The 25,829-nt window shown below is 54.2% G+C and overlaps 1 protein-coding gene across 1 annotated transcript in view; it reads right to left on the bottom strand.

Moving 5' to 3' along the window:
• The window catches only part of SMAD6 (SMAD family member 6), a 75,682-nt gene extending 53,747 nt beyond the window's left edge, over positions 1–21,935 (bottom strand). Inside the window, exons 1-3 of the mRNA XM_082853867.1 lie at positions 20,167–21,935; positions 12,433–12,489; positions 8,478–8,555 (exon numbers count right to left, since the gene is read on the bottom strand). Coding sequence (XP_082709993.1) covers positions 8,478–8,555; positions 12,433–12,489; positions 20,167–20,974 — 943 coding nt within the window. The 5' untranslated portion in view covers positions 20,975–21,935. The remainder of the gene's footprint in view (positions 1–8,477; positions 8,556–12,432; positions 12,490–20,166) is intronic.
• Positions 21,936–25,829: the final 3,894 nt, after the last annotated feature.

The following is a 25,829-nucleotide window of genomic DNA, read 5'->3' as shown; positions in this document are numbered from 1 at the left end:
CTCCAGACATGAGACCTCTGTTTTTCCAGAGACTTCTACCACGGGGTGAGGGTAGCGTCCCTCCCTCGGGCCAGGGCGGACCCTGCTTTGCAGAGGTGCCAGCCCCCCAGGCCTTACCCTCTCAGGCTGGGGGTGCCAGGCCCTGACTGGGGGAGGGGGGGTGGAGGGAGGAGGGGAGGGCATAGGGGAAGGGCCCGTGAACACCAGGAATTCTTTCCACAAAGGCAACTGGAAAAGCGATGCATCTCCACTTCCCTTGGCAGCCAAGGGCCACGGAGGGAGAATGTTTAATATAAAAACATCTGACAAAGTACCTTCGGGATATATTTTCTGCATCAAAGAAGGAGCTCTTGGCAACAGGTGCTCTACCCTGACAAGGAAACTTTCGAGCGCAGCTCCCAATTGTTACAGACACCCAGGGAAAGCGTGCCAGTGGGGACAGGAGGAGGGCGAGCCATGGGGCCCGGCAGACAGATGGTTGTGATTAGGCTGGATGCAACCAAGTGCATTTTCTGGAATTTCAGGTCTCCTCAGAAAACCTGCCGGTCCCCCCAGTGAGGCAGGCCACCCGAGGCAGAGCAAGGCGTAGGGGCCATCTGCCTCCAGCTCAGAGGCACACAGCCCTGGATGGGCACAGGGCTCCCCCTCAGCCCAGCAGCCCATCCACCCACCATCTCACTGATTTACTCATGTATTCATCCAGCAACCATCCGACGAGCAGAGTCTCTCTAGGACCCGGTGACAGCTGTTCCTGCCGAATCTCGGGGACCCAGGAACACAAAAGCCCCCACAAAAGAAGAGCAAGAATCATTGGAGTACTGTATCTTCCAGCGGGCAGAGAGGGTACCTCGCCAGACCCTGGGGAACCCAACAGGGGCCAGACTGCCTGGGTCTGATCCCACTTTCACCGCTTTCTAGCTGGGAGACATTAGGAAGTTACTTAAACTCTCTGAGCCACAGTTACTTCTCCTTTAATTTGGCTAATAAAAGTGGCGACTTCATAGAGTTGTTGGGAGGATTCATAAATCTGATTATTAAATGTGTTATGATCTGTCTTTATTTTTATGTGTTCTCTCTCTTTTCTAGATCTCTTTGTCCCAGGCAAAAATCCATTCATTCATTTATTTATCCCACGATGACCTCCGGCTATTGGCTAGGCCCTGTGCTGGATGCTAGGCAAGGTCCAGAGCCCCTTCAGTACCAAGTATATCCCAAAGGTCCTCTGGGCCCAGTACCCACTACCTCTCGGTTCCAGTCCATTCCTCCAGATTTAGGACAACATCTCTGGATTCATCTTACCCTATTCTCCATCTCTCACGTATTAACCTTCTAGGCACAAATAAACTCACAACACACAGTGCTATTTGCATACCTCTCTGCTTCTGTACAAGCTATTCATTCCTTCTATCCGACAGGCCATCTATATCCTGTTGTCCTCCTGGTGAACTCCTAGTCATCCTACAAAACCCAACTCAGAATCACTTTCCCCTTGAAGCTTTCCCTGAACACCTCATTCCCACCCCAACAGAGTCCCCTGCTCTTGTTTCTGTGCTGGTGCTAAGGCTTGCCCACATCTCCACAGCACTCAGCAAAATCATTCACCATTCTTTGCTTGTTGTCTACCTCTCCTCCTAGACTATCAGCTCCTAAAGGGGAAGCTCCTGGCTTTCTTCACTTTGTAGCAGCTGCACTGGCATGCACTAGGCTCTTAATACATGTTCAGTACACTGACTTGTCACCCCAAAGCCTACGGTCAGAAAACACACCAGCCCTGGGATCCTTTGTCAGGGACCCTGGAGGATGTAAAAGCTGTGTGATCTCTGGTTCAGGTGCCTTCTCTGGGCCTTGGATTGTCATGGGTTAAGTGTACCGTCACTCTAGTCCCCAAGTTTTCATACTCTGGGACCAGGGCTGCCGGGGTAGGGGGCAGTACACCAACCCCCCTCCCTCTGCATGGCCTTGTCCCAGGCTGTAATTTGGCTCTGAGACAATGATGAGAAGCTAAGATGCTGCAGGCCAAAAGCCCCAGCTCTCTGTACAACCCCTCAAGGCCTAGGAGCTGGTACCCTCCGCCTGGAACACATAAGCATCAAGGGGCCCCTGAGATCGGTGGCCCAATGGCCCCAACGTACAGCTGAGCAAACTGAGACTAGGGAGTGAGGAGCTTACCTGAGGTCACACCATAGGGTAAAGGGCAAGGCCAAGCCTGGAACCCACATAGGTGCACTGCTCACCACCCTACGTGCTTCTTAGCAAACCAAGTTGGCCAGGCCTCCTCCACAAATGCCTGGTCCTCTGTCATTCCTGCCTTTGACCCCCTTACCACCTCTCCTCCAGCTCTAAAAAGCCAGCCCAGGAAGAACAGGTCCCCCTGTGAGATACCTGGGAGGTTTTAGGGAGGGAAGAAGGTTTTTTTTTTTTCTTTTGTTGACCAAAGCTAAAACAAAAACAAAAACACACGGCAGAGATATGATGCAAGGAACCAGAGCAGAGGTGAGTGTGCCCTCTCCCCACCCCCGCCCCAAGAGGAGGCAAGGAGTCTGGGGCTATTTCGGAATTGGAAATGGTCAGCTGGTCCCAAGAGCCCAGCGTTAAGTCCTGCAACCCATCCACAAATTTCCAAGCTGGAGCCTGACCCAGTGGGTAGGCAGAGCAGGAGTGGGTCACACCCAAGACCACCTTCTTAAGCCATGGGGACCTACCTAGGTTTAAGGTGGGTAGTGTCAGGGCACCATCTGCCCCAAACTCCAGGTAAAACGTCCTTCCTGCTCTCCAAAGCCAAATGGAACCCTCTTTTCAGCTAAAACTCAATCCTCCTGCCCTGCCACTCTCTCTTCTAAACCACTCACTCGACACGCGGCACCCCTAGACCCACAGGCTGTGAGCACTGCCACATGTTGGGACTGAGCACAGTCACGTGACAGCAATGTTATCCGGGACCTGCCTGTCACCCAGGTGCGATCAGTTGGTAAAAATTCACCAAGCTGGACACTTACCTGTGTACTCTGTATATTACAGCAGAAAGTTTTTTATGACCCAGGCCTTGGCCTCCTCATGCCTCGTCTCCCACTAACGTCAGGTACCTTGCTTCCCAACCCCTCTACCCTCCTTTGGTTTCTCAATAATCAGGCTGTTTTCACACTTCCAGGCCTCTGCACTTGCTTTCCTTCTACGTGGACCGCATCTCCCACCCCCCAAACCTGGCCTCTTTGGTAGATTCCGATTCATTCTATAATACCCATTGGATATCACCTCCTCCAGGGAGTCTTCCTGGGTCACCTCCCCACCATACCAAGAGTCAGTCACTAAGCCCTTCTTTCTCTTTACTGCCTCTTATTCCACTTCTCATTATTACTATTTGTGTCTTCACCTGTCTGTAAGTACCCTGAGGGCAGAGATGATGTAATTTTTATCTCTGCGCTTCCAGCCCAAGCACAGTGCCTGGCAGACCATAATGGCCACACCTACCACATGTGTGCCAAGCCGTGGCTGATTCACTTGGCATTATTTCACTCTCACCATAAGGTGACACATTGTTATTTTCATCCTCATTTTACAGGTGAGAAAACCAAGGGTGGGAGTGGTTAAGCGGCTGCCCCAAAGCCCCACAACTAGGAAATGGCAGAGCCGGGACTTGAACCCAGGGCCCAAAGGTGCGCAGCCCATGCTCTTCAGCCCACCTTGCTAGAGAGGCTCAGCACACACTGAGGGAGCTGAATTGAGGACCTCGGAGAATGAGGAGCTCTAGGGTCGTTCTGGACCAGGGCCTCTGAGGCGAGCAAGCTTGGGTCCTAGAATCGGGAAGCAGCAGGAAATGATACTGCGCCAACTCACTCCTCTCCTGGCTTCTGTGAGCACTGACACACATCAGACAGCACTGACCACAAAGGGCAACCTCCTCAGGGACCACTGAGAGGAAAGGTGGCAGGTGGGTGGGCAGCATGGACCCATCTAGGTTATGGCCTGGCTCCACCTCCTATGCTTGCTGTGCGGCCCTCAGACGCTCTCCTAACCTCTCTGAGCCTCTGTTCCCAAACTCTGCCAATCTACAGAATGCACGAATCCTGGAGAATGATCTGTGCCCTTGAGGAGCTCAGAGTTTGGCTGGTGGAGGAAAGATACCCACATCCAGCTGAGCCCCCAACTCTCCACACTGTCCTGAGTAGCTCCTTTTCTTCCCGGGCGTTCTCTTCAAAGTGAGGGGCTCGCCCTCACTGACACTCTAAAGAAACCAGCCTGCTCCAAGGACTGAGATACTGGTACACACAACCAAAGTCAAACAAAGGGACTGTCTGGTCCCCATGACAGGCAGCTTACACCATGTCTTGCATACAGTGGGTGCTTAATAAAGCACTTGAATGGTTATCCAATAGGCACTAGAATAGGATACTAGAGGGGAGTTACTGGTTCCTACAGAAGTCTGCCCAGTGCTCTACGCTCCAGCCCCACAGCACTGGAGTCAGGCAGGCCTGGCTTCTAAATGCAGCCCATCACCTTGGGCCCTGGTCAACTCCCAGAGCTCACTCAGCACCCAGCACTGAGCCTGGCCTAGCTCCTCCCACCTCATCCAGGGCAAAAAGCTCCTTGTGTCACGCTCATTCTGTTCTAGCCTGGAGCCAAGAGAACCCAGCCCTCAGAGAGGTCGTTCCCACGTGGCCCTTGATCCTGCAATTTCTTTGAATTATCGCATAACCTGCCTTTAATTTGCCAAGAAGAGTTGCCCACCAGCCACTCACACCTTAGTATGAATTTAACCAGCTAATCTTGCTTTCCTCCGCAAACTAAATCGAAATAAAGGGAATGGGGTGGGGGGGGGTTGGAGATGTTGCAGAGAGGAAGAGGATGCCCCTTAGACAGTCAAGGGGCAGCAGTTAGGCAAGGAAACCAGAGTGTCGAGGACCTGAAGTGAAGGCACCCCAAAAGGGGACTTCTAGGCTTTCAATTTTTCCAAATCCCACTGAAGACTCCAGGTGTAAGGGTCTTTACTTGGTGGAAGCTCCATGTTCTGGCCCCCTACTGGGTGATCTTGGTGAAGTCACTTGCCACCCTGAGCTTCAGTTTTCTTGTCTGTTTAGTGGGGATCACGTATCGACATTTGGAGCCGACGCAGAGATCAGATGAGAGGGTGTCAAGCATTCATCAGAAGGCTGAAACAAGACAGTCTCCTGTCCTGCTGCCCCCCACCCTGCCCACCAATGCATCCTCAACTGCCCTAGCTGTGACTAAGCCTCAAAATCCCCCCATTTCCCCTAAAGTGGCCTCAGCAACAGGACGGGAAAGTGAAGCAGAGACCTTGGCGCTGGATAAAAATAGCCAGCCTCAGGTCGGGTGCTGGGATTGTCATTGTGCAAGACAAACAAGGGCAGCCTCCGTCCCGGAGCTGCAGACACCCTGCTCCAGCAACACCCATCCCAAGACGCTGAGAGAGGCCAGGCTCTCAGGGACAGCGCTGCCCACCCCCCACCCCCCAGGATGCAGGGAGACAGAGGGGGCTGCGGGTGGTCTCCGGGTGGTGGGCAAGCTTCACCCGGTGGGGACACGGAGAAGCACAGGGCCCTGTGCCTCTAGCCAGGCCTCAGCCCTGTCCCTAGTACTTCAGTCAGGACAGGCTGTCCCTGGCCTCCTTTTGATCACTCCACCTTGCCAGGTGTGGCTCAGGGAGAAGGATGGGGATCCTTGCTGTGGAAGGCTGCACAGTCACACCGCTCAGTCTCCCACCCCAAGCCTGCCACTTACAGTTTGGGAATCTGGGCAGCTGGCCTGGCCATGAGCCTCGGTTTCCTCACCTCTGAAACAGGGGGAATCAAATGTGTCTCACTGGGTTGTGATAAGGAGTCAGCGAGATGAAGAATGACCAGCAGTCAGCAAAGTGCTAAGTAGTGAATGTCAATGTTAAATAAATAAACGTCAGCATCAGCATCCTTACCATCTGTCCTTGAGCATCAAACGCCTGGTCTGTCCCAACGCATTCTACCTGCCTGCACTCCTCAGCTTTCTGACCTCACCTCCTGCCCTGCCTCCCATCTTTGCAGGATGAGTCTTGCTTCACCATCCACTGAGACCCCTCTGGGCCTGCTTCTCACCCTGCAGGGCCTCCCTCCCTGAGCCTGTCCTCCAAGGTGACAGCCACCCACAGCCCCAGCTCTACACGCATCCAGGAGGCAGGGGCAGGGCCAACCCATCGGTCCTGGGATCCCCACGGCACAAGTAAGCTAGAAAAGCTGAACTGTGAGCCCGCAGAGTGGGAGGAGACCCACGCCATCCCTGGGAGGGGCCTGGATGACTACAATGGGGAACGCCTACCGAGACCACCTGCAACCCAGACCAATCAACCCCCAAAAGGAAATCCCAAACTTCCTCCCCAGTTCCTTCAGTCCCTTAGAATCCCAAGGCAATGGATGCCAGATTTTCTCATGAGAGCCACGCAATCCTCATCCACGGTAAAGAGCATCACATCAGGGCCTTCTCACCAGTCAGCACCAAAGGTCGCTCTGGGACAGCTGCGTGGGAAGCCCAAACACAGGCCCACTGGGCCCCAAAGGCAGCCCAACCTAATGGCCTCAGGGTCTCCGGAGACCTTCCAGCCTCCAGAGGGTGCTCCCTCCTGGGAACCGGATGTAGGGGGGGGCCTCCTGCAGGTGCTCTGGGGTCTGCTCTCTCCAGCCTGTGTCACACACCAGGCCAGCTCTGGGATGACAGAGATCACATCTGAGGACACACCATGAACCTGTAAGGCACCTCCACACACGGCAGTTTCCGCCATTAACAATGAGGGGAAGAGATGGTGAAAAACTACCCATCTGTCCATACAACCAACGCCAGCGCAATTCGTCTAAGTTAAATACACTCTGACGGTTGGCAGGGACATGGAATCTTGCATTCAGAAATACTTTTAAGCCTCTTGCTTCAAAATTGTATGTGGCTTCCAACCACGTAGGCACAGAGGAAGAAGAATGGATTAAAACGTCCACTTCTTGCGTTCATCTGGTTGGGTCTTTCAGGGAAAGACGTTTTAACAAGTAAGGCCAAAAGGCGGGGATGAAAACAAAGTGGGCCAATGAGAGGGGCCACCAGAGACCAGAAGGCAAGTGGGACCCAGAAGCCCTAGACCCCAGTACGACCTGCGCCATAAGCTCTACTGTACCCCTGGGCAAGTCACTTTCTGCTCTGGTTTCTAGTTTCTCTATCTTCGAAACAGACGTACTCTTGTGACCGCCCACGGCTGTGATGGAACATGCAGCGGATGGGGAAGGGCTCTGGACACGGGGACTGGACAGGCAGCCCTGAGCAGCCAACACTGTGACACCTGTAGAGGCGTGGGGAGAGTACGGCAGGAATGACAGAGCTTCATGCGAAGTACGTTCACTGGAGGTACAGCCAGCCCTTGCAGAGAAGTGGGGGACAGGACAGTGGTCAGAAGCACAGTGACATAGTGGCAAATGGCTCTGCTCCTACGTGATCCTGGGCAAGTCACTTTACTGCTCTTCTGAGATGATGCTTCTCAAGGGGCCCGAGTATAGGATGTGGCCCAAAGTAAACACTCAGTAGATAGCTACAATGACTGTTGTTGCCATTATGACAGGCTGTGGGGTCCGGGGAGGACGGCTCAGATGCAGGCAAACACAGGCCTTCTCAAAGAGATCCAGCCATGCCTGCTGGGGAAGCATCTCCCGCCCGAGCGGCTGTCACCCAACGCAGCACAGAGCCAGGCCACAAGCCCCAGCTGTCCTCACAGCGCACCCTACCCGCCATGCTCCCAAAAGGCCCCACAGACCTCGGCACTTGAGCCCCTCCTGGCCCTCGAAGCCCCCGGGTCACCACCAACATGTCATTTCTCAAGGAAAGCTTGATTCAGGTGTTCCCCAGAATGTGAGGGTCCCTATGGCCAAGTCTTAAATGTGGGAAGTAGGGGAGGCTCCAAATCAGGGTTCTCTCTGCTTCCTAGCCCAGCACCCAGTGCTCAGGGAGAGACACGGAAACCACCAGCCTCTGGAAAACTCCTCGCTTGCTAGACTCTCCCCCATGATCGTTCTACCCACTCCATTTCCCCCTCTTCTAAGCCAGTGCATCGGTCCTTCCCCAGAGCAGGGACAGAAGGAGAAACCCAAGAAGACAAATGTAAACAAACACGTCCATTTTGCAGCCTCTCAGCCAGCTTGGGGAGAGGATCCCTCGCAAAATCGGGATGGAGAACTGGGCTGGGTTTTTATCATGTCCACAAGAGAAAGCTGGTCAGAGCATGGATTGCCAGGCACTTGAAAAGTTCTCATCCTTAGGCCTCATTCATACAGATTGTTCTTAACCCCAAGAACACCTGTGATGAAGACCCTGGCAGTCTTCTCCTCGAGGGGTGGGAGGCCCAGGGAAAAGAAAAGGAGGGGGGACATCAACAAGACCTCCGTCAGGCCCCTGCCACTTGTCCCCCTCCTATAAAGTTCAACACAATGGCAACATGCAGGGAAAAAAGAAATGCCAACCTGAGAATTCACCCGGAGCCGTGATGAGGGAGTTGGTGGCCTCCGTTTCAGTGTAAGACAATGTGGAATCAGATAGATCTACAGGAGGAAAGAGAAAGAGAACTTAAGTTGGCTGTGGGGTGTTCCTCTCTTCTTTCTCAAGGCAGCGTGTCCCCCACAACTTTCTTCTGCCACTCCCCGCCCCAAGATCGCACGAGACCAGGCCAGCCAACCCTGGAACCCTTCTGGAAAATGCTGGCTGCTGCAGCCCTGGCACCTGAAAAAGTTTCAATTGCTCTGGCCACAGAAATAACCCAAGTTCAGGGGACCCAGCAAGTAGTAACTTGGAGCCTTCTTGGGTAAGGTTAAATTAAGCCCCTAAACAATTCATAGCTGCTGTACTTAATTACAACCATTAAAATTCTTGAAGTTGTTCCTTCTTGCTTCCTTCCTTCCTTCCTTCCTCCCTCTGGAGCTGGGGAAACTCTGTTTTAACAAGTTACCAGCCATCCTCACTCTGTCCCGCTTACACCCCTCTAATTAAGGGCTCAAGCATTTGCTCCCAGATTAACTTTTCTCTCTCTCCCCTCCCCCACCTTCACATCCAAACCCACTCCCAGAGCAACTTTCAATGTCTAGACTATTTTTTTCTTTTCTTTTCTTTTTTTCAAGGCGTTCATTGTTGTTTAAATATTTTAAGTACCTCACATGGCGTGCGCTATTTGTTTTCCCCTGTCTGCAGTGCACTTAGATGGGGAAGGGAAATTCTTTTGCACGTTTTCTCTTGAACGCTGAGCTATTAGCGGGACAAGCGGATGCCTTGGGGGGCGGGCCGACTTGGAAAGTTTTTCCTGGGCCTCTGCCTCTGCTACCAGTAACGGGGTGCTGTCCCCGTTAAGGGACAGGTCTGTCCAGGAGATGGAAGGCATGTTCTTTCTGTGAGGCTTGTAGTATCTTTCATCTTCTCACCCAGCACAACCCAGATGTGGCTCGGCTGGTCCCACCTGGCTCAGGAGAGCCACTCCAAGCTGGGGAAGCCTGGCACAAAAACCGTTAGCCTAGGCCCTAGCTAGCTAGAATTCCATTCGATCCTGTAGGAATTTTTTCCTTCTACCACGTGGCCTGGGGAGCGGGAAGATGAAACCTTAAACAATTTGGCCTTTTTCTTTTTCTTTCTTTCTCGTCTCCCACTTGCCAGATGCTGACTGGGTGTTCCGGGTTTTACTTTGTTTTTTTGGTTTTATGTGATCACAGTGGCTTAGAAGTGAAATGACTTTTTGTTTATGAAAAACTAACAATGCAAGGAAAAGAAAATAATACAAAAAATAACTCGGGCTATTTATCGGGGCCTGAAAAAGTTATCTGCTGGTCAAGTGTGTTTGGAGGAAAATAGGGACAGATGGAAAATCTCTTTAAAAGAAGATAATAACCTCCGTGCTTAAGTGGGAACCTCTTTGCTTTTCAGACCTAATCTTCCCCAAGTGTTCAGGCCCCAAGTCTTGCTGCCACTTATTGTCCGAAGTAGCAACACCCCAGGCTGAACCCTGTTTCTCAGTGAACCGCTGTGGAGCCAACACAGACAGCTTTATGAACGTTCCAGGAGTGGGGGTGATGGGTGTTTTCCATCCTTCGCAGCTGTAAGTCCCTGCCATGCGCTCTCCAAACGTTCACATCTAGTGCTTTTAGTGAGGCCCTACGAGGCTGCTGTAGAAAAAGAACACTCCAAGCTTGGTCACTGCTCGAGCCCCAAGGAAGAACCTCATCTGGAAGCCGGAGCCCCAGGTTCGAGTCCCGCTTCCACTCTTACTCAGCAAAATCAGGGGTCACCAGCTTTGCCTGCAAAGGGCCCCGTAGTGAATATTTTCAGCTTTGTGAGCGCTACAATCTCCATCGCAACTATCCACCTCTGCTGCTGTCCTGCGGAAGCGGCCACAGACAATACAGCTGGGTTCCAGAAGAACTTTGTTATGGACTCTGAAATTTGAATTTCATGTAGTTTTCACATGTCACAAAAGACATGCTTCTGCTTTTGGTGGTTTTTTTTTTTTTCTTAACCGTTTTAAAAAGTAAAAACCACTCTTAGCTCAAGAGCCACACAAAAACAAATGGTGGCCTGTCGTTTTTGGACCCTTGAGCTGTATGACCACCAGCAAGTGCCACTTCCTCTTTCTCCGTCGCAGTTGTCCCATTTGTAAAATAACGGGGACACCTGCTGATTTCCAAATGGTCACTTTGCTCCGCTGGATGGAGTCCTGATTTCTGTGGCTTTATCACCGGCTGACCCACGATTCCTTGGGGCAATGATCCTTGACATTCAAGCTCAGGTGCTACACTTACTACGAATGTTTGAGGGTTTTCCTTTTCCTCTACGAGAATGAGGGATCTTCTAAGCGACTAGTGCAATTATGTTAACTTAAAAAAGGCTGGGCTTCCCTGGTGGCGCAGTGGTTGAGAGTCCGCCTGCCGATGCAGGGGACACGGGTTCGTGCCCCGGTCCGGGAGGATCCCACATGCCGCGGAGCGGCTGGGCCCGTGAGCCATGGCCGCTGAGGCTGCGCGTCCGGAGCCTGTGCTCCGCAACGGGAGAGGCCACAGCAGTGAGAGGCCCGCGTACCGCAAAAAAGAAAAAGAAAAAGAAAAATGCTGAGACGGGCCTGGGAGGGAAGGATGGGGAACCGCTGAGCTGAACAGGGGCTGCTCTGGGTTTCCGCCTCAGCCCCACTACTCATCAGCTGGGCGGTTCTCCCTGACCTTCGGCCTGATTCCTTGTCTACAAAGTGACAGGGTCCCACCAGATGATCACTCCAGTTCCCCGGAGAACTAAATGAAGCTCCTCCATCCACGGTGTGACCGTACTTCAGGAAAAACAATGAGGAAGTTGCCATCGTTAAGCCACTGACTCATACACCGTCATGGGACAGCCTCTGTCCTCCTAGACTGAGAAGGACAAATTCCTGAAGGGACCCGGTGGGCACTCCTGTCTCCACAGGGGGGCCTGGAAGGAAAACTGGACTGGATGCCTCAGAGTTTATGACACTTAGAAGTGACCTCCCAGATGATGCTGACACACGCTACCGGGAAGAGGCCTTTACCAAAAACAAAACAAAACCCACTTTTTGTGGTCACTGGTGGAATGTGTCAGCATCAGTGCCACGCCATCTGACATTTAAAGCTCGAGGCCCACGGCAGCTACCCACGGTAGTCCCAATGGTCACAAAGTCACTCTCCCGGTACTATTCAGGCCATACTCACCCCACCACTGGGATTCTCCGCTGGAGGAACCAAGAGGGCCAGGAAATGAGCCATTTCTACTTTTAAAACCACATGCATCTACCCCAGCGTACGGGCTGCTCATTTAGCCCCAAGGCTTTACAGAAAACACGTTCTACCTCTGAATGGGCCCTGCCAACAATGACACTACCACTGAGGGGTACCCTCCATGCCAGGGGCTTGGTGTACCAAGACACTTGCTTTCTAAACGTTCCAGCTGTTGTTTCTGCCCAGGTGAACTTTTTGGCTTAAAAGGGGGGGTGGGAAACATATAGCTCGTCTCAACAGTGACCGTGCTCAGCCTATCTGTCATAGTGCTAATTAATACACACCAAAGGAGAACCACGTAAGGCTGGGAGGGAAGGAGAGGAAAAGAGAGAAACACCAACCTACCAGCATCAACAAGATGTTGAAGCTGAAACCCATTCGTCTCCCACAGGCCCATGGTTAAAGGTCACAGAGAGGTTAATGATGAGCGAGGAATTTCAAGACGTAAATAGCTCGCTGCAAAGGCACTGCAAAGGCTGGGTCGGCTCTGGCCCAACTGGGGTTGTGTTTGTAAAACTTCACCCACCCCATTCCAAAGGCAACCAGGCTGGTGATCCCTCCCTCCCCTCCTTCTCTGGCCCTTCAGCACTGAGGCAGGGCCCTGTGGGAGCCTGGGAAGGAGGCAGCTCCCCAAAGGTCAGAAGGAGGACACACTTACCCAGTGGCTTGTACTCGTCACGAGGAGACAGCCGAGAGTAGGGGGGTGGTGGTGATTCTGGAAGACAGGAGACAACATGTCACTGCTGGGATGGGAGAGTTCACACATGGGGGTTCTACATGCTTTTGATTATTGGTTTCCTCAAATAATAAACCCAGCTCCCAGGAACCCAGCACCTCTGCTGCCCCAGTCCCCTGGAACAGCACTGGCCAACAGCGAAAGCCACAAACTTGGGGTACAGACCTGGGCTCAATCCCTGCTCTGTCACCTTTGGCTGTGTGACCTCAGGCAGGTTACCTCACCTCTCTGAGCCTGTTTCCTCAGCTCTAAAATGGGGACAATAATCATAGAGACCTCCCAGGTTTGCCAGGAGGGCAAAAGGAAATAATGTATGTAAAATGCTCAATACAGCTCTTGGTACTGAAGAAAAATACCTCCACAAACAGTAACTATTATTATTATAAGGAGAGAAACAGGGGTACAGGGAAAGTCAAAGCTAAGGTGGCCTGTTAAAATACAGGATGCTTGGTTAAAGTTGAATTTTGGATATACATGGCATAAACTTTTAGCATAAGTATATCCCTTGCAATATCTGGGACATACTTATACTAAAATATTATGTGCTGTTTACCTGAAATTCAAACTTAACAGGGCATTCTGTAATTTTCTTTGCTAAGTTTGGCAACTCTAGTCAGAACTGACTGACTGCAGAGGCCCACATAGACATAGGAGCTCCCTTTCAAACAAACTACATTAGAGCAAATGACCTTCAGGGCAAGGAGGAGGACATGACTGGCTGGAACCCAGGAAGCCAAATCCAGCTCCCCCGATGGGAGACCTTAAACCAGTCACTGCCAACTCTTGGCCTCAGTCTCCCCCTCTGTAAAGAGAAGGGGCGGTACACACAATCTCCGTGGCCTTCCAGATCAGACGCTCTGCGATTCTTTATTGTCTATGGTATTTTTCTTTGGGTTTCCTTTCATTTGCCTAAAATACTTGTCCTTAAAAACATATACTTTGTCTTCAGAAGAATTCCTTAGGCCTCTTGCTTTCTGGGAAGTAACAATTTGCTTAACTAAGTAACAATTTGCACGAATGAAATGACCCTTCATTTTCCTTAAAAGAAACTAAAGGCCATCAAATCGCAAACTAAAACAAACTCTCAGTGGTAGTAAAGTGGTAATAACTATTATTAGGCAGGTATCAGGAATGACACAAGGGGTAATAAGTGTTTTTCACAATTATAATAAGGCACAATTAGTCGCAGGAGCAGGCAGCTTCACCTCTTCCCCACCCCGGCTTTTCCAGCTAGAAATGACTTCAACAAAGTGAAGGCGCTGCAGTCTAAAAACAGGGAATCTTTTGTGGACTGGAGTTAGGGAGAAGGAAAATGAATCATGGAGTAGCCACTGGGAGCGAAGCAAACATTTGCTGAATGTGTACCCTGAGTCTCTCTCTGTGCTGGGACCTTTCAATTTCATTCATTGTATTTTATTCTTTTGGACCTTAGGTACAGAGTGGTTAATCATGCTCATTGGGTGCCTATTTTCATTTCCTCCTTTCTTAAAAATAAATAAGATGACCATTATCATTCCCATTTCACAGATGAGAAGACTGACTTGCCCACTGTTCCCCAGCCAATCATGGTGGAGCTGGGATTTGAGCCCAGGCCTGACTCTGCTCTACACCCCAATGAGACAGGCAGTCAAGAGGCACCCTATCTTCTACCCCTTCATCCCAGCTGGGTCTGGTACATCATATGCACAGAAAGTGTTCAGTAAACAGATGTGGACAAAGACAATGGTGACAAGGATAATGGTAAAGTTGGGGGCATCAGTGGATGAAAGTGTGGAGAAAGAGGACCTATGGGGCCAAAAGGGTGACCCAAAGGAGACCTCAAACAAGACTCAAGGAGGGGGGCTATTTGCCTTCAGTAGGAGCCCCCTTATCCACCAGTCTTGGAGGGGCTACAGACCAGACTCTCAGGACAAGAGGCAAAATGCAGGCAGGGCTAGCGCTCCACAGGGAAAGAGAATTGAAGCCAATGCTCGCACTGTACAGAGGAGAAGACTGAGGCCTGAAGAGCAGAAGTGACTCCTTGAGGGCCAGACAGGGAGCTGGTGTAGAGGCAGAACCAGAGGCCAGGTATCCTGACCCCCAGCCTCATGTCCTTTCCACTACCCCACTAACTTATCAGAAGGTCTGCAACTCCTGTGTCCGGGTTCCTCTTGCAAACATCTAATTGGCTGAGGCCCAGGCCATACATAGTAGGGAGCTCTGGACATCTGCCCCCAGATCTGTCCCCCAAAGTGAAACCTGGCAGCAATGGGCTGTGGAAGCTGGAGTCAAGCCACTGTAATCAACCCCAGCGTCTCTGCCTGGGGCTGCTTACCTGGGACCTGTAAAGGGTGGGGGGGTGGGGGGGCGGGGGCGGGAAGCTCATGAAGATCCCCCTCACAGGAGCTGTCTGGGCCTTGAGTGACACCCACCACCCATGCCCACACCTGGGCTGGGGGCTCTAATGCATGAGTGAGACAGAAAGCAAATCTACAGACTTGGGACATCAGACACACCAGCCAGTGAGGAACTGCAAAGCTTTCAGGAGGGACTCTACCAGCACCCCCACCCCCGCTTCGTTCCAGCAAAACGATCTGCACAGAGATTGGAAGCACATCATTAACTTCCATCCTAGGCAAGTAAAAAAGAGACTGCACCCCAAGACACGGGGATTTAGAATGTCAGAGGTCCCCCCAACTCAATTCCTTATTTTAACTGATGGGGCAAGTGGGGTGGAGGGAGGTAAAGGGCCCACCCAAGACCACACAGGGAGGCAGGAGATGTTATCCTTCTTCAGCTGAACAAAGGGGGAGGCCAGTTCAGGACCAACAGCAAGTTACTTTTTAAAAAAAACAACAGAGTTATCATTCACATACCCTAAGATCTACTCTTTTAAAATATACAATTCAGTGGTTCTTAGTACATTCAGAGTTGTGAGACCAATACCACCAACTAATTACAGAACATTTTCATCACCCCAAAAGGAACCCTGCCCCATTCACAGTCAGTCCCTATTCCCCCAATTCCCAAACCTCAGGCAACCACAAATCTACTGACTCTCCTCGCGGGTTTGCCTATTCTGGACGTTTCACACAAATGGATTCCTACAACAGAAGGCCTTTTGTGTCTGGCTTCTTTCACTTAGCATACTGGTTTCCAGGCTCTTCCATGCTGTCACTTCTATCGTACTTCATTCTTGTTTATGGCTGAATGATATTCCACTGGGTGACTACAGCACACATTTTGTTTATCCATCTGTCAGCTAATGGACACTCGGACTGTTTCCACCTTTTGGCTCTCATGAATAACGCTGCTATGAACAACACTGAGGAACCTTTAACTGGCACCTCGGCCTCACTCCAACACATCCACCCTCCCTCCACAGATCTGGGAGGATGGAGCCCCAGGACATGAACTCAGGTGGGACAAAAGGTCCGAAGAGAAAGTGTAGGCTGCCTCCAGGCCCTCTGTCCACACTCCCGTCTTAGAAGCTATCTTAGTACTTAGAAAAGCTGTGTTGATTTCTAAATAATAACTTACGTTCTCTAAACTTTAAGGGGAGAACCCTTAGAGCCCTGCAGGCCTCTCAGAAAGAAATGATCATAGGCAGGAGGGAAGGAGGGAGGGAGGGAGGGAGGAAGGGAGAAAGAGAGATCAGAAACTCCAGCCCCCCCAGACAGCCAGCCTCAGGGATCAACTTCAGGAATCTCCTCCAACTTCCTTCAGAAGTGAGAGCAGTCAGCCAGGGGCCGAGTGTACCAGAAGGCTAGCGATCAGCCCAATGCAGCTCAGGCTCTGGTTAGCCCCCAGGGGGGTACTTAGCCTTTCGGGATCTAGACCCTAATTCTAAAGCCAGAAGAGTTCACAGCCTCTCCCACTGCCTGGTAACCTTTCAGTTGAAGACATTACCTTCCACCCCGATCTGTGCAGCCTAGCATCTTGCTTAGGAAAGGTCCACGCGCCTCCCTGGACCTCCCAGCTTTCACCCTCCCAAGGGGTGCCCTCCTGGGTGCCTTTCCCCTCCAGCCCCAGGACCTGAAGGCTCAACCCCAAGGCCCAGGGTGGGAAACACAGAAGAGAAGCTCCTGGTGCTTTAAGGCCGGCAGAGCCTAATTGCCCAGATTCCCCCGGCAGCCAGATAAACAGCGCGGCAGGCTGGCGCCGGCAAGAGGCACACTGCACATTATCACCCCTTCCTCACCTCCAAGGAGGAGCTCGGAGGAGCAGGGCGGGCAGGGCCCAGGGGCCGCCAGAGGGGCCGCCAGAGGGGCGGGGCGGGGGCTTGGAAGCCCAACTTGAAATTGATCTCATTTCAAAGGGATAATGCCAGGCCAAATAAAAGGAAAACTTTCTAGCCCATTCTAATTCCTATAGTCCTGGCCTGGGAACCCTGTGTTTTCCTAGGCGGCCTCCTCCAGTCGTTTAGAAGTTCTCTCTCGCTCCGTCTCTCTTTCCCTGGCGCAATTTGGATAATAGTAATTTACTGAATATAATTACAGAAAAAAAAAAGTGGTGAAGCAAAGAGCAGGAGATTTATTCCAAAGTTAATGGATACTTTCGGGAGAAAGGATCTCTATAAACACAGGTTAGAACTGTGATTAAAGTATTTCTCCACATTTCCGTCCACATAGGCACCAAGCTCAGCGAACTGGCTCTTCCAGGGACAGAAAGATACACCAGAGGGAGGGAAAGCTAGGGCCTGACTCCCACGGGAGCGGGAAGCCCAGGGCAGAGCTGGGCACACAGGACCCCACTTTCTGAGACAAGCATGGGGGAGAGGGCAGGCCTGTGTCACCTGGAATCCTCCCAGCAGACCCTCAGAGATTCTGTTCACCACTCCCTCGCTTTACAGATGAGAAAAGAGGCCCAAAGAGGGGAATTGGCCCCAATGCCCCAAAGCAAGTTGAAAGATGGAGCAGGGTTTGCCCTGAGCAGCAGGGGGCCGCACTGCCCAGAAAGGGGCCGTCTCACTAGGGATCCCTGTGGGGGCCTGGGGGGCACTGGGGGGCCGGTGGGTGTCCCTCAGTTGGCCCGCTGGGTGTTCCAGCGTACTCTCTATGGGTGTACCTGCCCCAGTGCCCCAGCCCTCTCCCCCAGAGCCCGGGAAGGAGCAGTCTCCTTATCAGGACGCGCACGGCTGAGCTCCAGCTATGCACCCGCCCAGCTCCGGGAGCCAGGCTGGCGGCCAGGAGGCGGCGGTGGGGTGGACAGCAAAGGGCTCCCCCAGTCCTCAGTCCTGGCGGCCCAAGCCATCAGACATGGGATGGAGCAAGAGGGTCAGCCTGGTGCCTACCGGAAACTCTTCCCAGACCACCAGTCCTCCCAACGGCCCCCGGGGTGGCTTGAACGGGGTGGGGGGGGGGCGGGGCTTCGGCAAACGAAGTAGCAGGAGAACAGGCACAGTCCCTGCAACAGCGCCTCCTTCTGGGAGGAGGAGAGGAGTCACGTGCCAATGCTTAGTCTGGAATTTGAGGTGGAGAACGTTTCTAGAGCCGCCCGCACTGACCCACAGAGAGACTAAGAGGAGAGGTTACTCCTCGAAGGTCAAGTTGTCGATACCGGCCGGGCAGAGCCTAGGACCAGGTCTATGGGTCAGAACCATTCCACTGCAGTTTGCCCATCAACTTAAAACTGCTCAAGGCCACCAAACTCAAACCAAGACCCAAGGTGACTTATCCAAGAAGTATGGGCAGGGTGGGTCCTGCCTGTCTCCAGTTTTCTTTACCCCACCCCTTCCCACCCTCACACCTGAGCCTGCCTGGTACCCTGACTCCCAGCAGGCCCTCTCCTCCTCCCCCTCGACACCCACCTCCCCTTACCCATCCATCCTCCAAGGCTCCAGGTTAGAGCTGTGAGGCTCCTAGAGGTGCTCCTGTTACATGCACACCCCACAGTGCTCTGAGAGTTCAGACCCTCTGGCCTGGCCCTGCTTCCCCCATCTCTGTCCCAACTCTCCCCCCCCCCCCCGCCACAACCCGAAGATTCTGTTTCTTGAGGGCATGGATCCTACTCATATTTCCACTCTCCCCACTACAGCACCCAGCATGCTGCCTGGCACAGAGTAAGTGCTCAACAAATATTCCCTAGCAGACTGATGTGGTGAGAGAGAAAATGCCCAGCGGGGCCTTCTAGAAGAGCAGAGGGGCCCCCACCAATTCTCTCCCCCTGAAAACGGGACCAGGGACAGGGCAACCACAAACAGGGCCCTCCTCCTCAGAGGCAGGGAGGAGACAGGGTGGAAGAGGAGAGAAAGCCACTTCCAGGGAAAGCTGTCAGAAGAAGAACAAGGAGCACAGAAAGCCCGCAGAGGGCCACAGGCCAGCTACTGCCCAAAGCCCCTGAGAATCAGGCCTGGAGTCGACCATGCGGGGTGCAGGGCAGCCAGATCAATGCTGCCTCTCCCCACCCCAGCCCCCATCAGTGCTCTCTCTTCAGGAACCACCAGTGAGGCACCGTCCTTCCCCTCCAGCCACCACCCAGACACCAACAAGACACCTGGGACCAATCCATGCTTCTAGCCCCACCCTCCCCTTCCATGCTGGGAGTCAGGAGACCTGTGTGATCTGACCCTCTTAAATGCCCCCAGGCTGGGTGCTGCCTCTCTCCAGAGGAGCCAGGCCAGAGGAACTCAGAGCCTGCCCAGGCCCAACAGTCTATAACCCTCAGAGAGTCCCATCCCTGCAGAACCCCCAGTGCCACTTAAGATGCATACACCCAGAAGATGCTACCGGCTAAAAATGTGTGATCCCTGCAGTGCAAGGGAAGGGAGCGCTGGGGGGTGTGTGTGAGGATGCAAGCTTCCGGCCTGCCTGGAGTCTCCTTCTGTCCTCACCTCTGCTACAGCACCCAGGGCCTGCTCAGGTAAGCAGGACTGGGTAGATGGTGTGTGCAGAAAAATCCCAAGAAGAGGACAAAGAAGGGGGGCAGTTCTCAAAAGTACTAAAATATCCAGCTTCCTTCCCTACCTAGACACCTCCAGGACCCTCAGCTCTCTAGAAAAGCTGGGCACAGGATTGAGAATGATGATGACAGAAGGTCCTGGCATCGGACACCCAAGGGATGCTGGCAACAATCAAGAGGCAAGAGAGCAAGAGGGTGGTCTCCACTCTGAGAAGGGTTACCCCGCAAAAGCTTTGCTCCTCAGTATAGACAGGAACAAGTAGGACAGTTTACAAACACTTTGGACTCTAGCCATGAATTGCCTACACCCAATTTCACGACATATATCTACCTGGATACGACAAAGCATAATATACCGTAGGTATAGGCATATGCACACAAATGCTACAGGCCCGGGCACGGACTGGGGGTAAATGGGCTTGGAGGAGGGGGGGCGCTCAAGTCTTTGGCCTCTTCTAGACCTGCCCTCCTCTTCCACCGTCCGGAAAGCCGGAGCCTGCCTCAGGTCCCTGAAGCTGAAGAGAAAAACTCCAACGCGCACCCTTCTGAGTTTGCCGGAGCCTTAAGACGAAGTTGCCGTGTGCGCCCACATCCCCACTCCCCGGCTTTCCTGCCAGCGTGAGGCGCCTCCACTGGGAGCTCCCACGCTCCAGGGGCACCCGGGGGAGCACCCTCAGCTCCGCCCGCCCGCCCGCCAGAGGTGTCAAGGAGAGACAGGAGGCCGCGGAAGGGGGCGGGAAGGGAACCCCGAGGGCCCGCCGGGCGCGGCGCGCTCACCTGGCCCGCAGAGCCGGCTGAAGTGATAGGGGTTGCAGCACACGGTGGGGCCGTCGGCGGCGGCGGCGAAGCTGTGGCAGCCGCACAGGGGCTTGAGCTCCACGGCGTGCTGCAGGTCGGGCCAGCGGAAGAGGCGGCCGAGCAGCAGCTGCGGCGGCGCGGGCTGGCCGCCCAGGCGGAGGTCGGCGCGCGGCACCAGCACGCAGCCGCCCGGCACGCCGCCGCGGGACTCCACCGCCTCCAGCAGCGTGTCCAGCGAGCGCTCCTTGAGCCGCTTCAGCAGCGAGTACGTGACCGTCTTGAGCTCCTGCTCGAGCAGCAGCAGCCGCGAGCGGGCTTCACGACTCCGCCCGCCGCCCGTCGGCTCCAGGGCCGCCCCGGCCAGGGGGTCGCCGGCGTCCCGGGGCGCGCCGGCGGCGTCCCGCTCCGAGAAAAGACAGCAGGTCACCGTCTCGCAATCACTTTCGGGCAGCCAGCCCCGGCCTCCCGGCTCCGCCACGTCCAGCGGGGAGCCCCCAGAGCCGGCCCCCGGCTCCGACATGGGCCTCGGGGGGCCCCCTGCGCGCCGGCGCCTCCCAGCGCCCTGGGCGCCTCGCTGTCCCACCGCGTCCCGGGGCCGCCTCAGGGCTACCGGGCGGACTTCGGGGCGGCCGCAGCCTCCGCCTTCTCGTGCCCGCGGGGCCGGCTCAGCTCGGCTGCCCACGCTCCCATCCTCGTCGCCGCCGCCGCCGCTGCCTTCCTCCCGGTCGGGGACCACACGACTTCGCCAAAGTCGCCGCACCAGCCCCGAGCGTTTGGACCTGAACATACGATATCCTTTGGCGCCGGGGGTGGGGGGGAGGCGGTCTCCGGTTACCGGGGGTCCGTTTCCTCAGCGAGGCGCCGGCTGCGCGGGCCGCAGCCCCACATGAAGCTCTGCCGCCGGGCGCCGTGCAGACCGCGCACAGCCTGTCGTCGAAGGGGCGCCGCAGGGCTGCAACATGAGGGAGCTCGCCAGGGCAGGACGGCGGGGAACGCGCGCACGCCGAGCCGCAGTCCGCGCTCGGCCCGCGACTACATGGACCCCGGCGCCCGGGCAGCTCAGCAACTCCAGCCCCGGCGCTTTAGAGGGACTGCAGACTGCGCGCCGCCAGCAAGACCCCGCATGGGCCGGAGAGCCTTCAAAAGTTACGCGGCTGGTCCATGAGCACAAAGCGCTCGCGCCGAACCCCCCAAATGTGTCTGGGAAGCCCTGCCTTTAAAACCCAAGCACTTCACTACATGGGCTTTTCCTGCAGGATCCGAAAGGCAGGCTTGTTGATACCCTCGACTTCCTTCTTACTCCCTGCAGAAAGAAAAAAAGAAAAGGAAAGAAAGAAAAAGAAACCCGAAACAAAACCAAAATCCCTGGAATTGCATGCACGAAAAGCCAACTCCGTCTCAGGTCCCAGGCGCTAGATGCACTTGGAGCGAATTTCTCCAGAACGCGGGTGTCAACACATGAGTGGAAACTGTAAAAATCCCAAAGAGCTGCTGGGAATCCTTAATTAAAAATGCAATCCACCGAGGCAGAGGTCGTAGCCCGCCCCACGCTGCGCTCGGACGCCCCGGACGCTGCGGCTGCAGAGGTCGCCCCCCTCCCCCCTCCCCAAAAAGTGCCTCCCGGTGGCCCCGTGGTCCCGGCGAGGTCTGGCGAGGCAGCGCCCGGCGGCTCTTTCTCTCGGCTCGTCTCCCTCGCTCGCTCCCCCGCTCGGCTCTCTCTTTTTTGTTCTCCTCAAACGCACACTGAGGGCCCCCGGAGGAGCGCCGCGGAGTCATTGGCTGCCTCCCATCATATGCCAGTCTAGACACTTTGGCGGCTCCGCGGCGCTGATTGTTGCGCAAACAAGGTTTCAAGTTTCTTAACTCTTAAAGGAGAACACGTCCCATTGCAGGGCCCGAGGCTCCGAGGGGCCGGCTCCCGGGGCGGGCCGAGCCCCGGCCCCCGCCCCACGCTTGCCCCAGCCCCCCCGCCTCGGGCCTGACAGCGCCCACGGCCTGCTCTCTGGCTCGCGTGCGCCGCGGGCACGGATGCGAGCGCGCGCTCGCACACACACACACGCGGTTACACAAACCACGGGCGGGCTGCTCGAGGGCTCGGCGGACTCACTAAGACTCGGACACAAACGGGGCGCTTTGCCTCTCCCTGGCTTGTGCACAAACTTACAAACACACATTGCACTTTAGAATTGGTACAAACCCCCATCCCAGGGAAGGCTAATAAAAATGGGTGTGCGTGTCTGCTTTCCTGGCTTGCGTCTCTTGGGAGCAGGGGGCGGCTGATTTGTTGGAGTAGCGGGAGCTAGCGTGATAGCACGAGGTTTCCACACCCCCTGCGCGAAGTCAGGGGTTGGCCGCCCGGCCAACCGGGGGACGTGGAATGCCTCGCGCAGCGGGATTCTAGGCTTGCTCGAGGTAGGGGAGTTGCAGAGGGTGGGGTAGAGGCGGAGAAGGTCTTCTCTCGGGCTCCTCTCGGTCGCCAAGTCTCTTTACCTCGGAGCTAGGCGGGCCGCCAGCCGTCCCGGGGCTGGGCGACTCCTCCACACCCTTCCCTTCCCCAGTTTATTCTCTGCACCACGAAGAGGGATGTGGGTAGGGCTCGTGATTTCCCCAGCGACGTTTCACCATGGCAATGGGGGTGGGTTGGGGGGCCGGGGCCCGCCTGATCCGGGGCGAGCTGGTGGGAGCGCGGCGGCAGCAGCGAGCCGCCCGGCGAGGTAAGGGTTAAGGCCGCTCTTGCCCCTGGAGCCGGCGCGGCGGGGTACCTCCTCGGGCGCTCCTGCTAGTCCGAGGGTGGCAAAAGTTCAAGCTTGTAAAGTCAGGATTGGCCCCGCGCGGAGGGAAAAAAGGCCTGGTCCCCCCTCCCACCCCGGGCGCGGCGCCGATTGGCCTGGCCACTGAGCGGGCACCGCCCTCTCCCCGGCGCGCGGCGGCCCCGCCCCCGGCGTGGTGTCCCGCCCCTTTCCGGGCAAGAACCAGACCAGCACTGAATGAAAGAAATTCCGCTACTCTCATTGGCCCGGGGCTGGACGCCATTCCCCCCGCCGGGGCCGAGGGTTTGCAGGCGCGCGGGTCTCCCTCGGGAGTTCCCACGTGTGGGACTGGCCTTGTGAGCGTGCTGCGGTGCTAGTCCCCGGGCGGGCCCAAGTTGGGTGTGCGCTGGGGGAAGGCCGGTGTTTGCAGGAAGGACTTAGAACCCTTTGCTGAGCTTTACCTGGAGCCAGGTACTGCTCGCTCCGCTCCCTCTGGGAGAGGCGTTTACTCTCGCGAATGGAGGGCCGGACTTAGAAGCTTCCCAACCCTCATCCCCTTCTTGTTTGGCCCAATCAAAATAGCTGTCTTGGCCTCCGTTTGAAAAACGGAGATGATGATGCCTGCCCTGCCTTCTTCACAGAACCATGAGGATCCTAGGAGACAGTGCCTTTTAAGTGCACAAATCGTAAGCAAACAGGGTGAATTTTCACAAGTGAACAAAACACCTGTGTAAGCAACACCTAGAGGACAACGGATCTTGTGGCCCCTTTTCAGTCACTTCTGACCCCTGGGGAAATGAATGCGTCTTAAAATGCAAGGAGAAACTTAATGTGATGTAAAGTGTTTTCTTTCATCATCGGGGTATCTGCTGGTTTGGCTGTGGATTACAATAATAGCTTGTGCTTACTATGGGCAAAGCTATGTTCCAAGCAAGCATTACGAAGATTTTAGTCATTCTCACAACAATCCTATTAGTACTATTATCTCCATTTCACAGATGAGGAAACTGAGAAACAGGAACTTACTCATTTAATTTGCCACCGAAATGAAGATAGTCTTGAAACTGCTAAGATACTAAAACCAGAGAGGCATAAACCAGTATGTGCTCTTACCCCAACAGCTAGAAAGTGGTGTGGGTCTGTGTTGCCGGAGCACACCCTTCAGGACACTGCTTTCCAAAATGTGGTCCACTGGACCTGCTGAATCAAAGTGTTGTGGGCTGAGGCCCCAGACTCCATATAACAACACTTTAGGGGTAGGCATGGTTATTCACCACTAATTTACATTAAAGGACACTGAGGCACAAAGACCTTAAGTAACTTGCACAAGCTTGTAGTTAGTGGCAGAGGTTGGATTTGAACCCATTGGCTGGGGGAAGAGGTATGTGTGTGTGAGGGGAAGCAAAAGGAAAAGGATAGTAGGTGGATGGATTACCTCTCAGGGCTTCCACAAATGCTCAGCACCCCTGGATGCAAATCTGTGAACTGTGACTCCTTCCCCCTCCATTCCCCCATACCTCCCTAAGGTACCAGGGCATCCCTTTCTGCAGGGTTCCTGGTGGAGCACCCTGAGGGATGTCAGGCCTGTGCTTGGGGCCTCAGGCCGAGGAGAGACTGAAGTAGGAAACTTCCTGGGGAGGGCTGCCTTCTTCCCTGGGCAGTAATTTGGACAAAGTTTGCCTTCTGCTCCTGCTCACCCAGAGATGTGGCGTTGAGGGTGGGGTGCCATTAGGTGCCAGCTGGATGACACCTGAAGAGCATGAAAACCAGAGTCTAGTAGGCCTGAGTTCAGTACTGACCCTACTTAACCTCCCTCCCCTCTATAAGCCTCGGGGTTCTCATCTGTAAAATGGGAATAGGAATCATGCTACAGTTGGTTACCAAAGTTAAATGACATGAGGTCCCGGAGTCATCCCTCATTCCAGGAAGACCAAGTCTCAATGGAGATAGTATCTGGAAGAGAAGGATGGTGACAGTCAGTCCCACTGTCCTTGGATTCCAGGGCCCATCCAGCCTAGCGCCTGCCTGTGTTGTGACCACTAGAGGGTGTGTGTGGCAGTGCCCAGAGGGCAGGGCTTCAGAGCTTCAGCCTAGGGCACCCTCCTAAACTGCCCCTCTGGAGAACAAGCTCAAATTCCCTGAGGTTGCAGGAAAGGAAAAAGGTAGGGTCCCAGCTGCTGCTCCTCAGGTCTCTGTAGCCAGGTTATTCACAAAGTAACTCACAAAGAAATAACTCTAACCCCTGAGATTTAAATCTGCCCCCTCCCCATTATTCTAATAGTCCCCCAAAGTACCCTGTGTTTTCTCACAGTTCATAAACCCATGCAACCCCGTGTCCATTCTCCTCTGCCTCTGGAATGTAAGCCCCACGTGGTTAGAGATGGTGAAACTGTCAGGCACAGGCCACCCACAGACCCACTGAGCGAGTCAGAAACAGGCCATTTGATGCCACTCTGTCTGTACCATCAAAGAAGCTCATTCACACAAGACAGCACCTGCCCTATTTCTTCTCCCCAGTCCTTAGCATAACACCTGTCACATAGCAGGTACTTAATATTTGTGACATGATTGGATTAAAACCCCTCACTTCACCAAGCTCCATGCTCATCATCATCCCATACCAAACACTTATATGCACTATCTCATCAAATCCCCCCAACAGCATAATGAGGAAGTTCTTATTCTTAAACAATCCATTTTTTTAGAGAAGGAAACAGAGAGGTTAAGTAATTTGTCTTTGGTCACACAGCCAACAAGTGGCAGAGATGGGACTTTAACCCCAGGCTGCTTGAGTTGAATGTTCATCTTCTGAATATCTGACCCTAGAAAAGAAAACATGGTCTTTTGCCCTTGGGATGTTTCCACATTAGCTGGGAATTCACAAGGTATGAA

The sequence above is a fragment of the Leucopleurus acutus genome (genome assembly GCF_964270905.1).
Source record: "Leucopleurus acutus genome assembly, chromosome: 1".
Classification (NCBI taxonomy): Eukaryota; Metazoa; Chordata; class Mammalia; order Artiodactyla; family Delphinidae; genus Leucopleurus; species Leucopleurus acutus.
The sequence above is the reverse complement of the archived record's forward strand: the minus strand, read 5'-3'. Positions and strand labels throughout refer to the sequence as shown.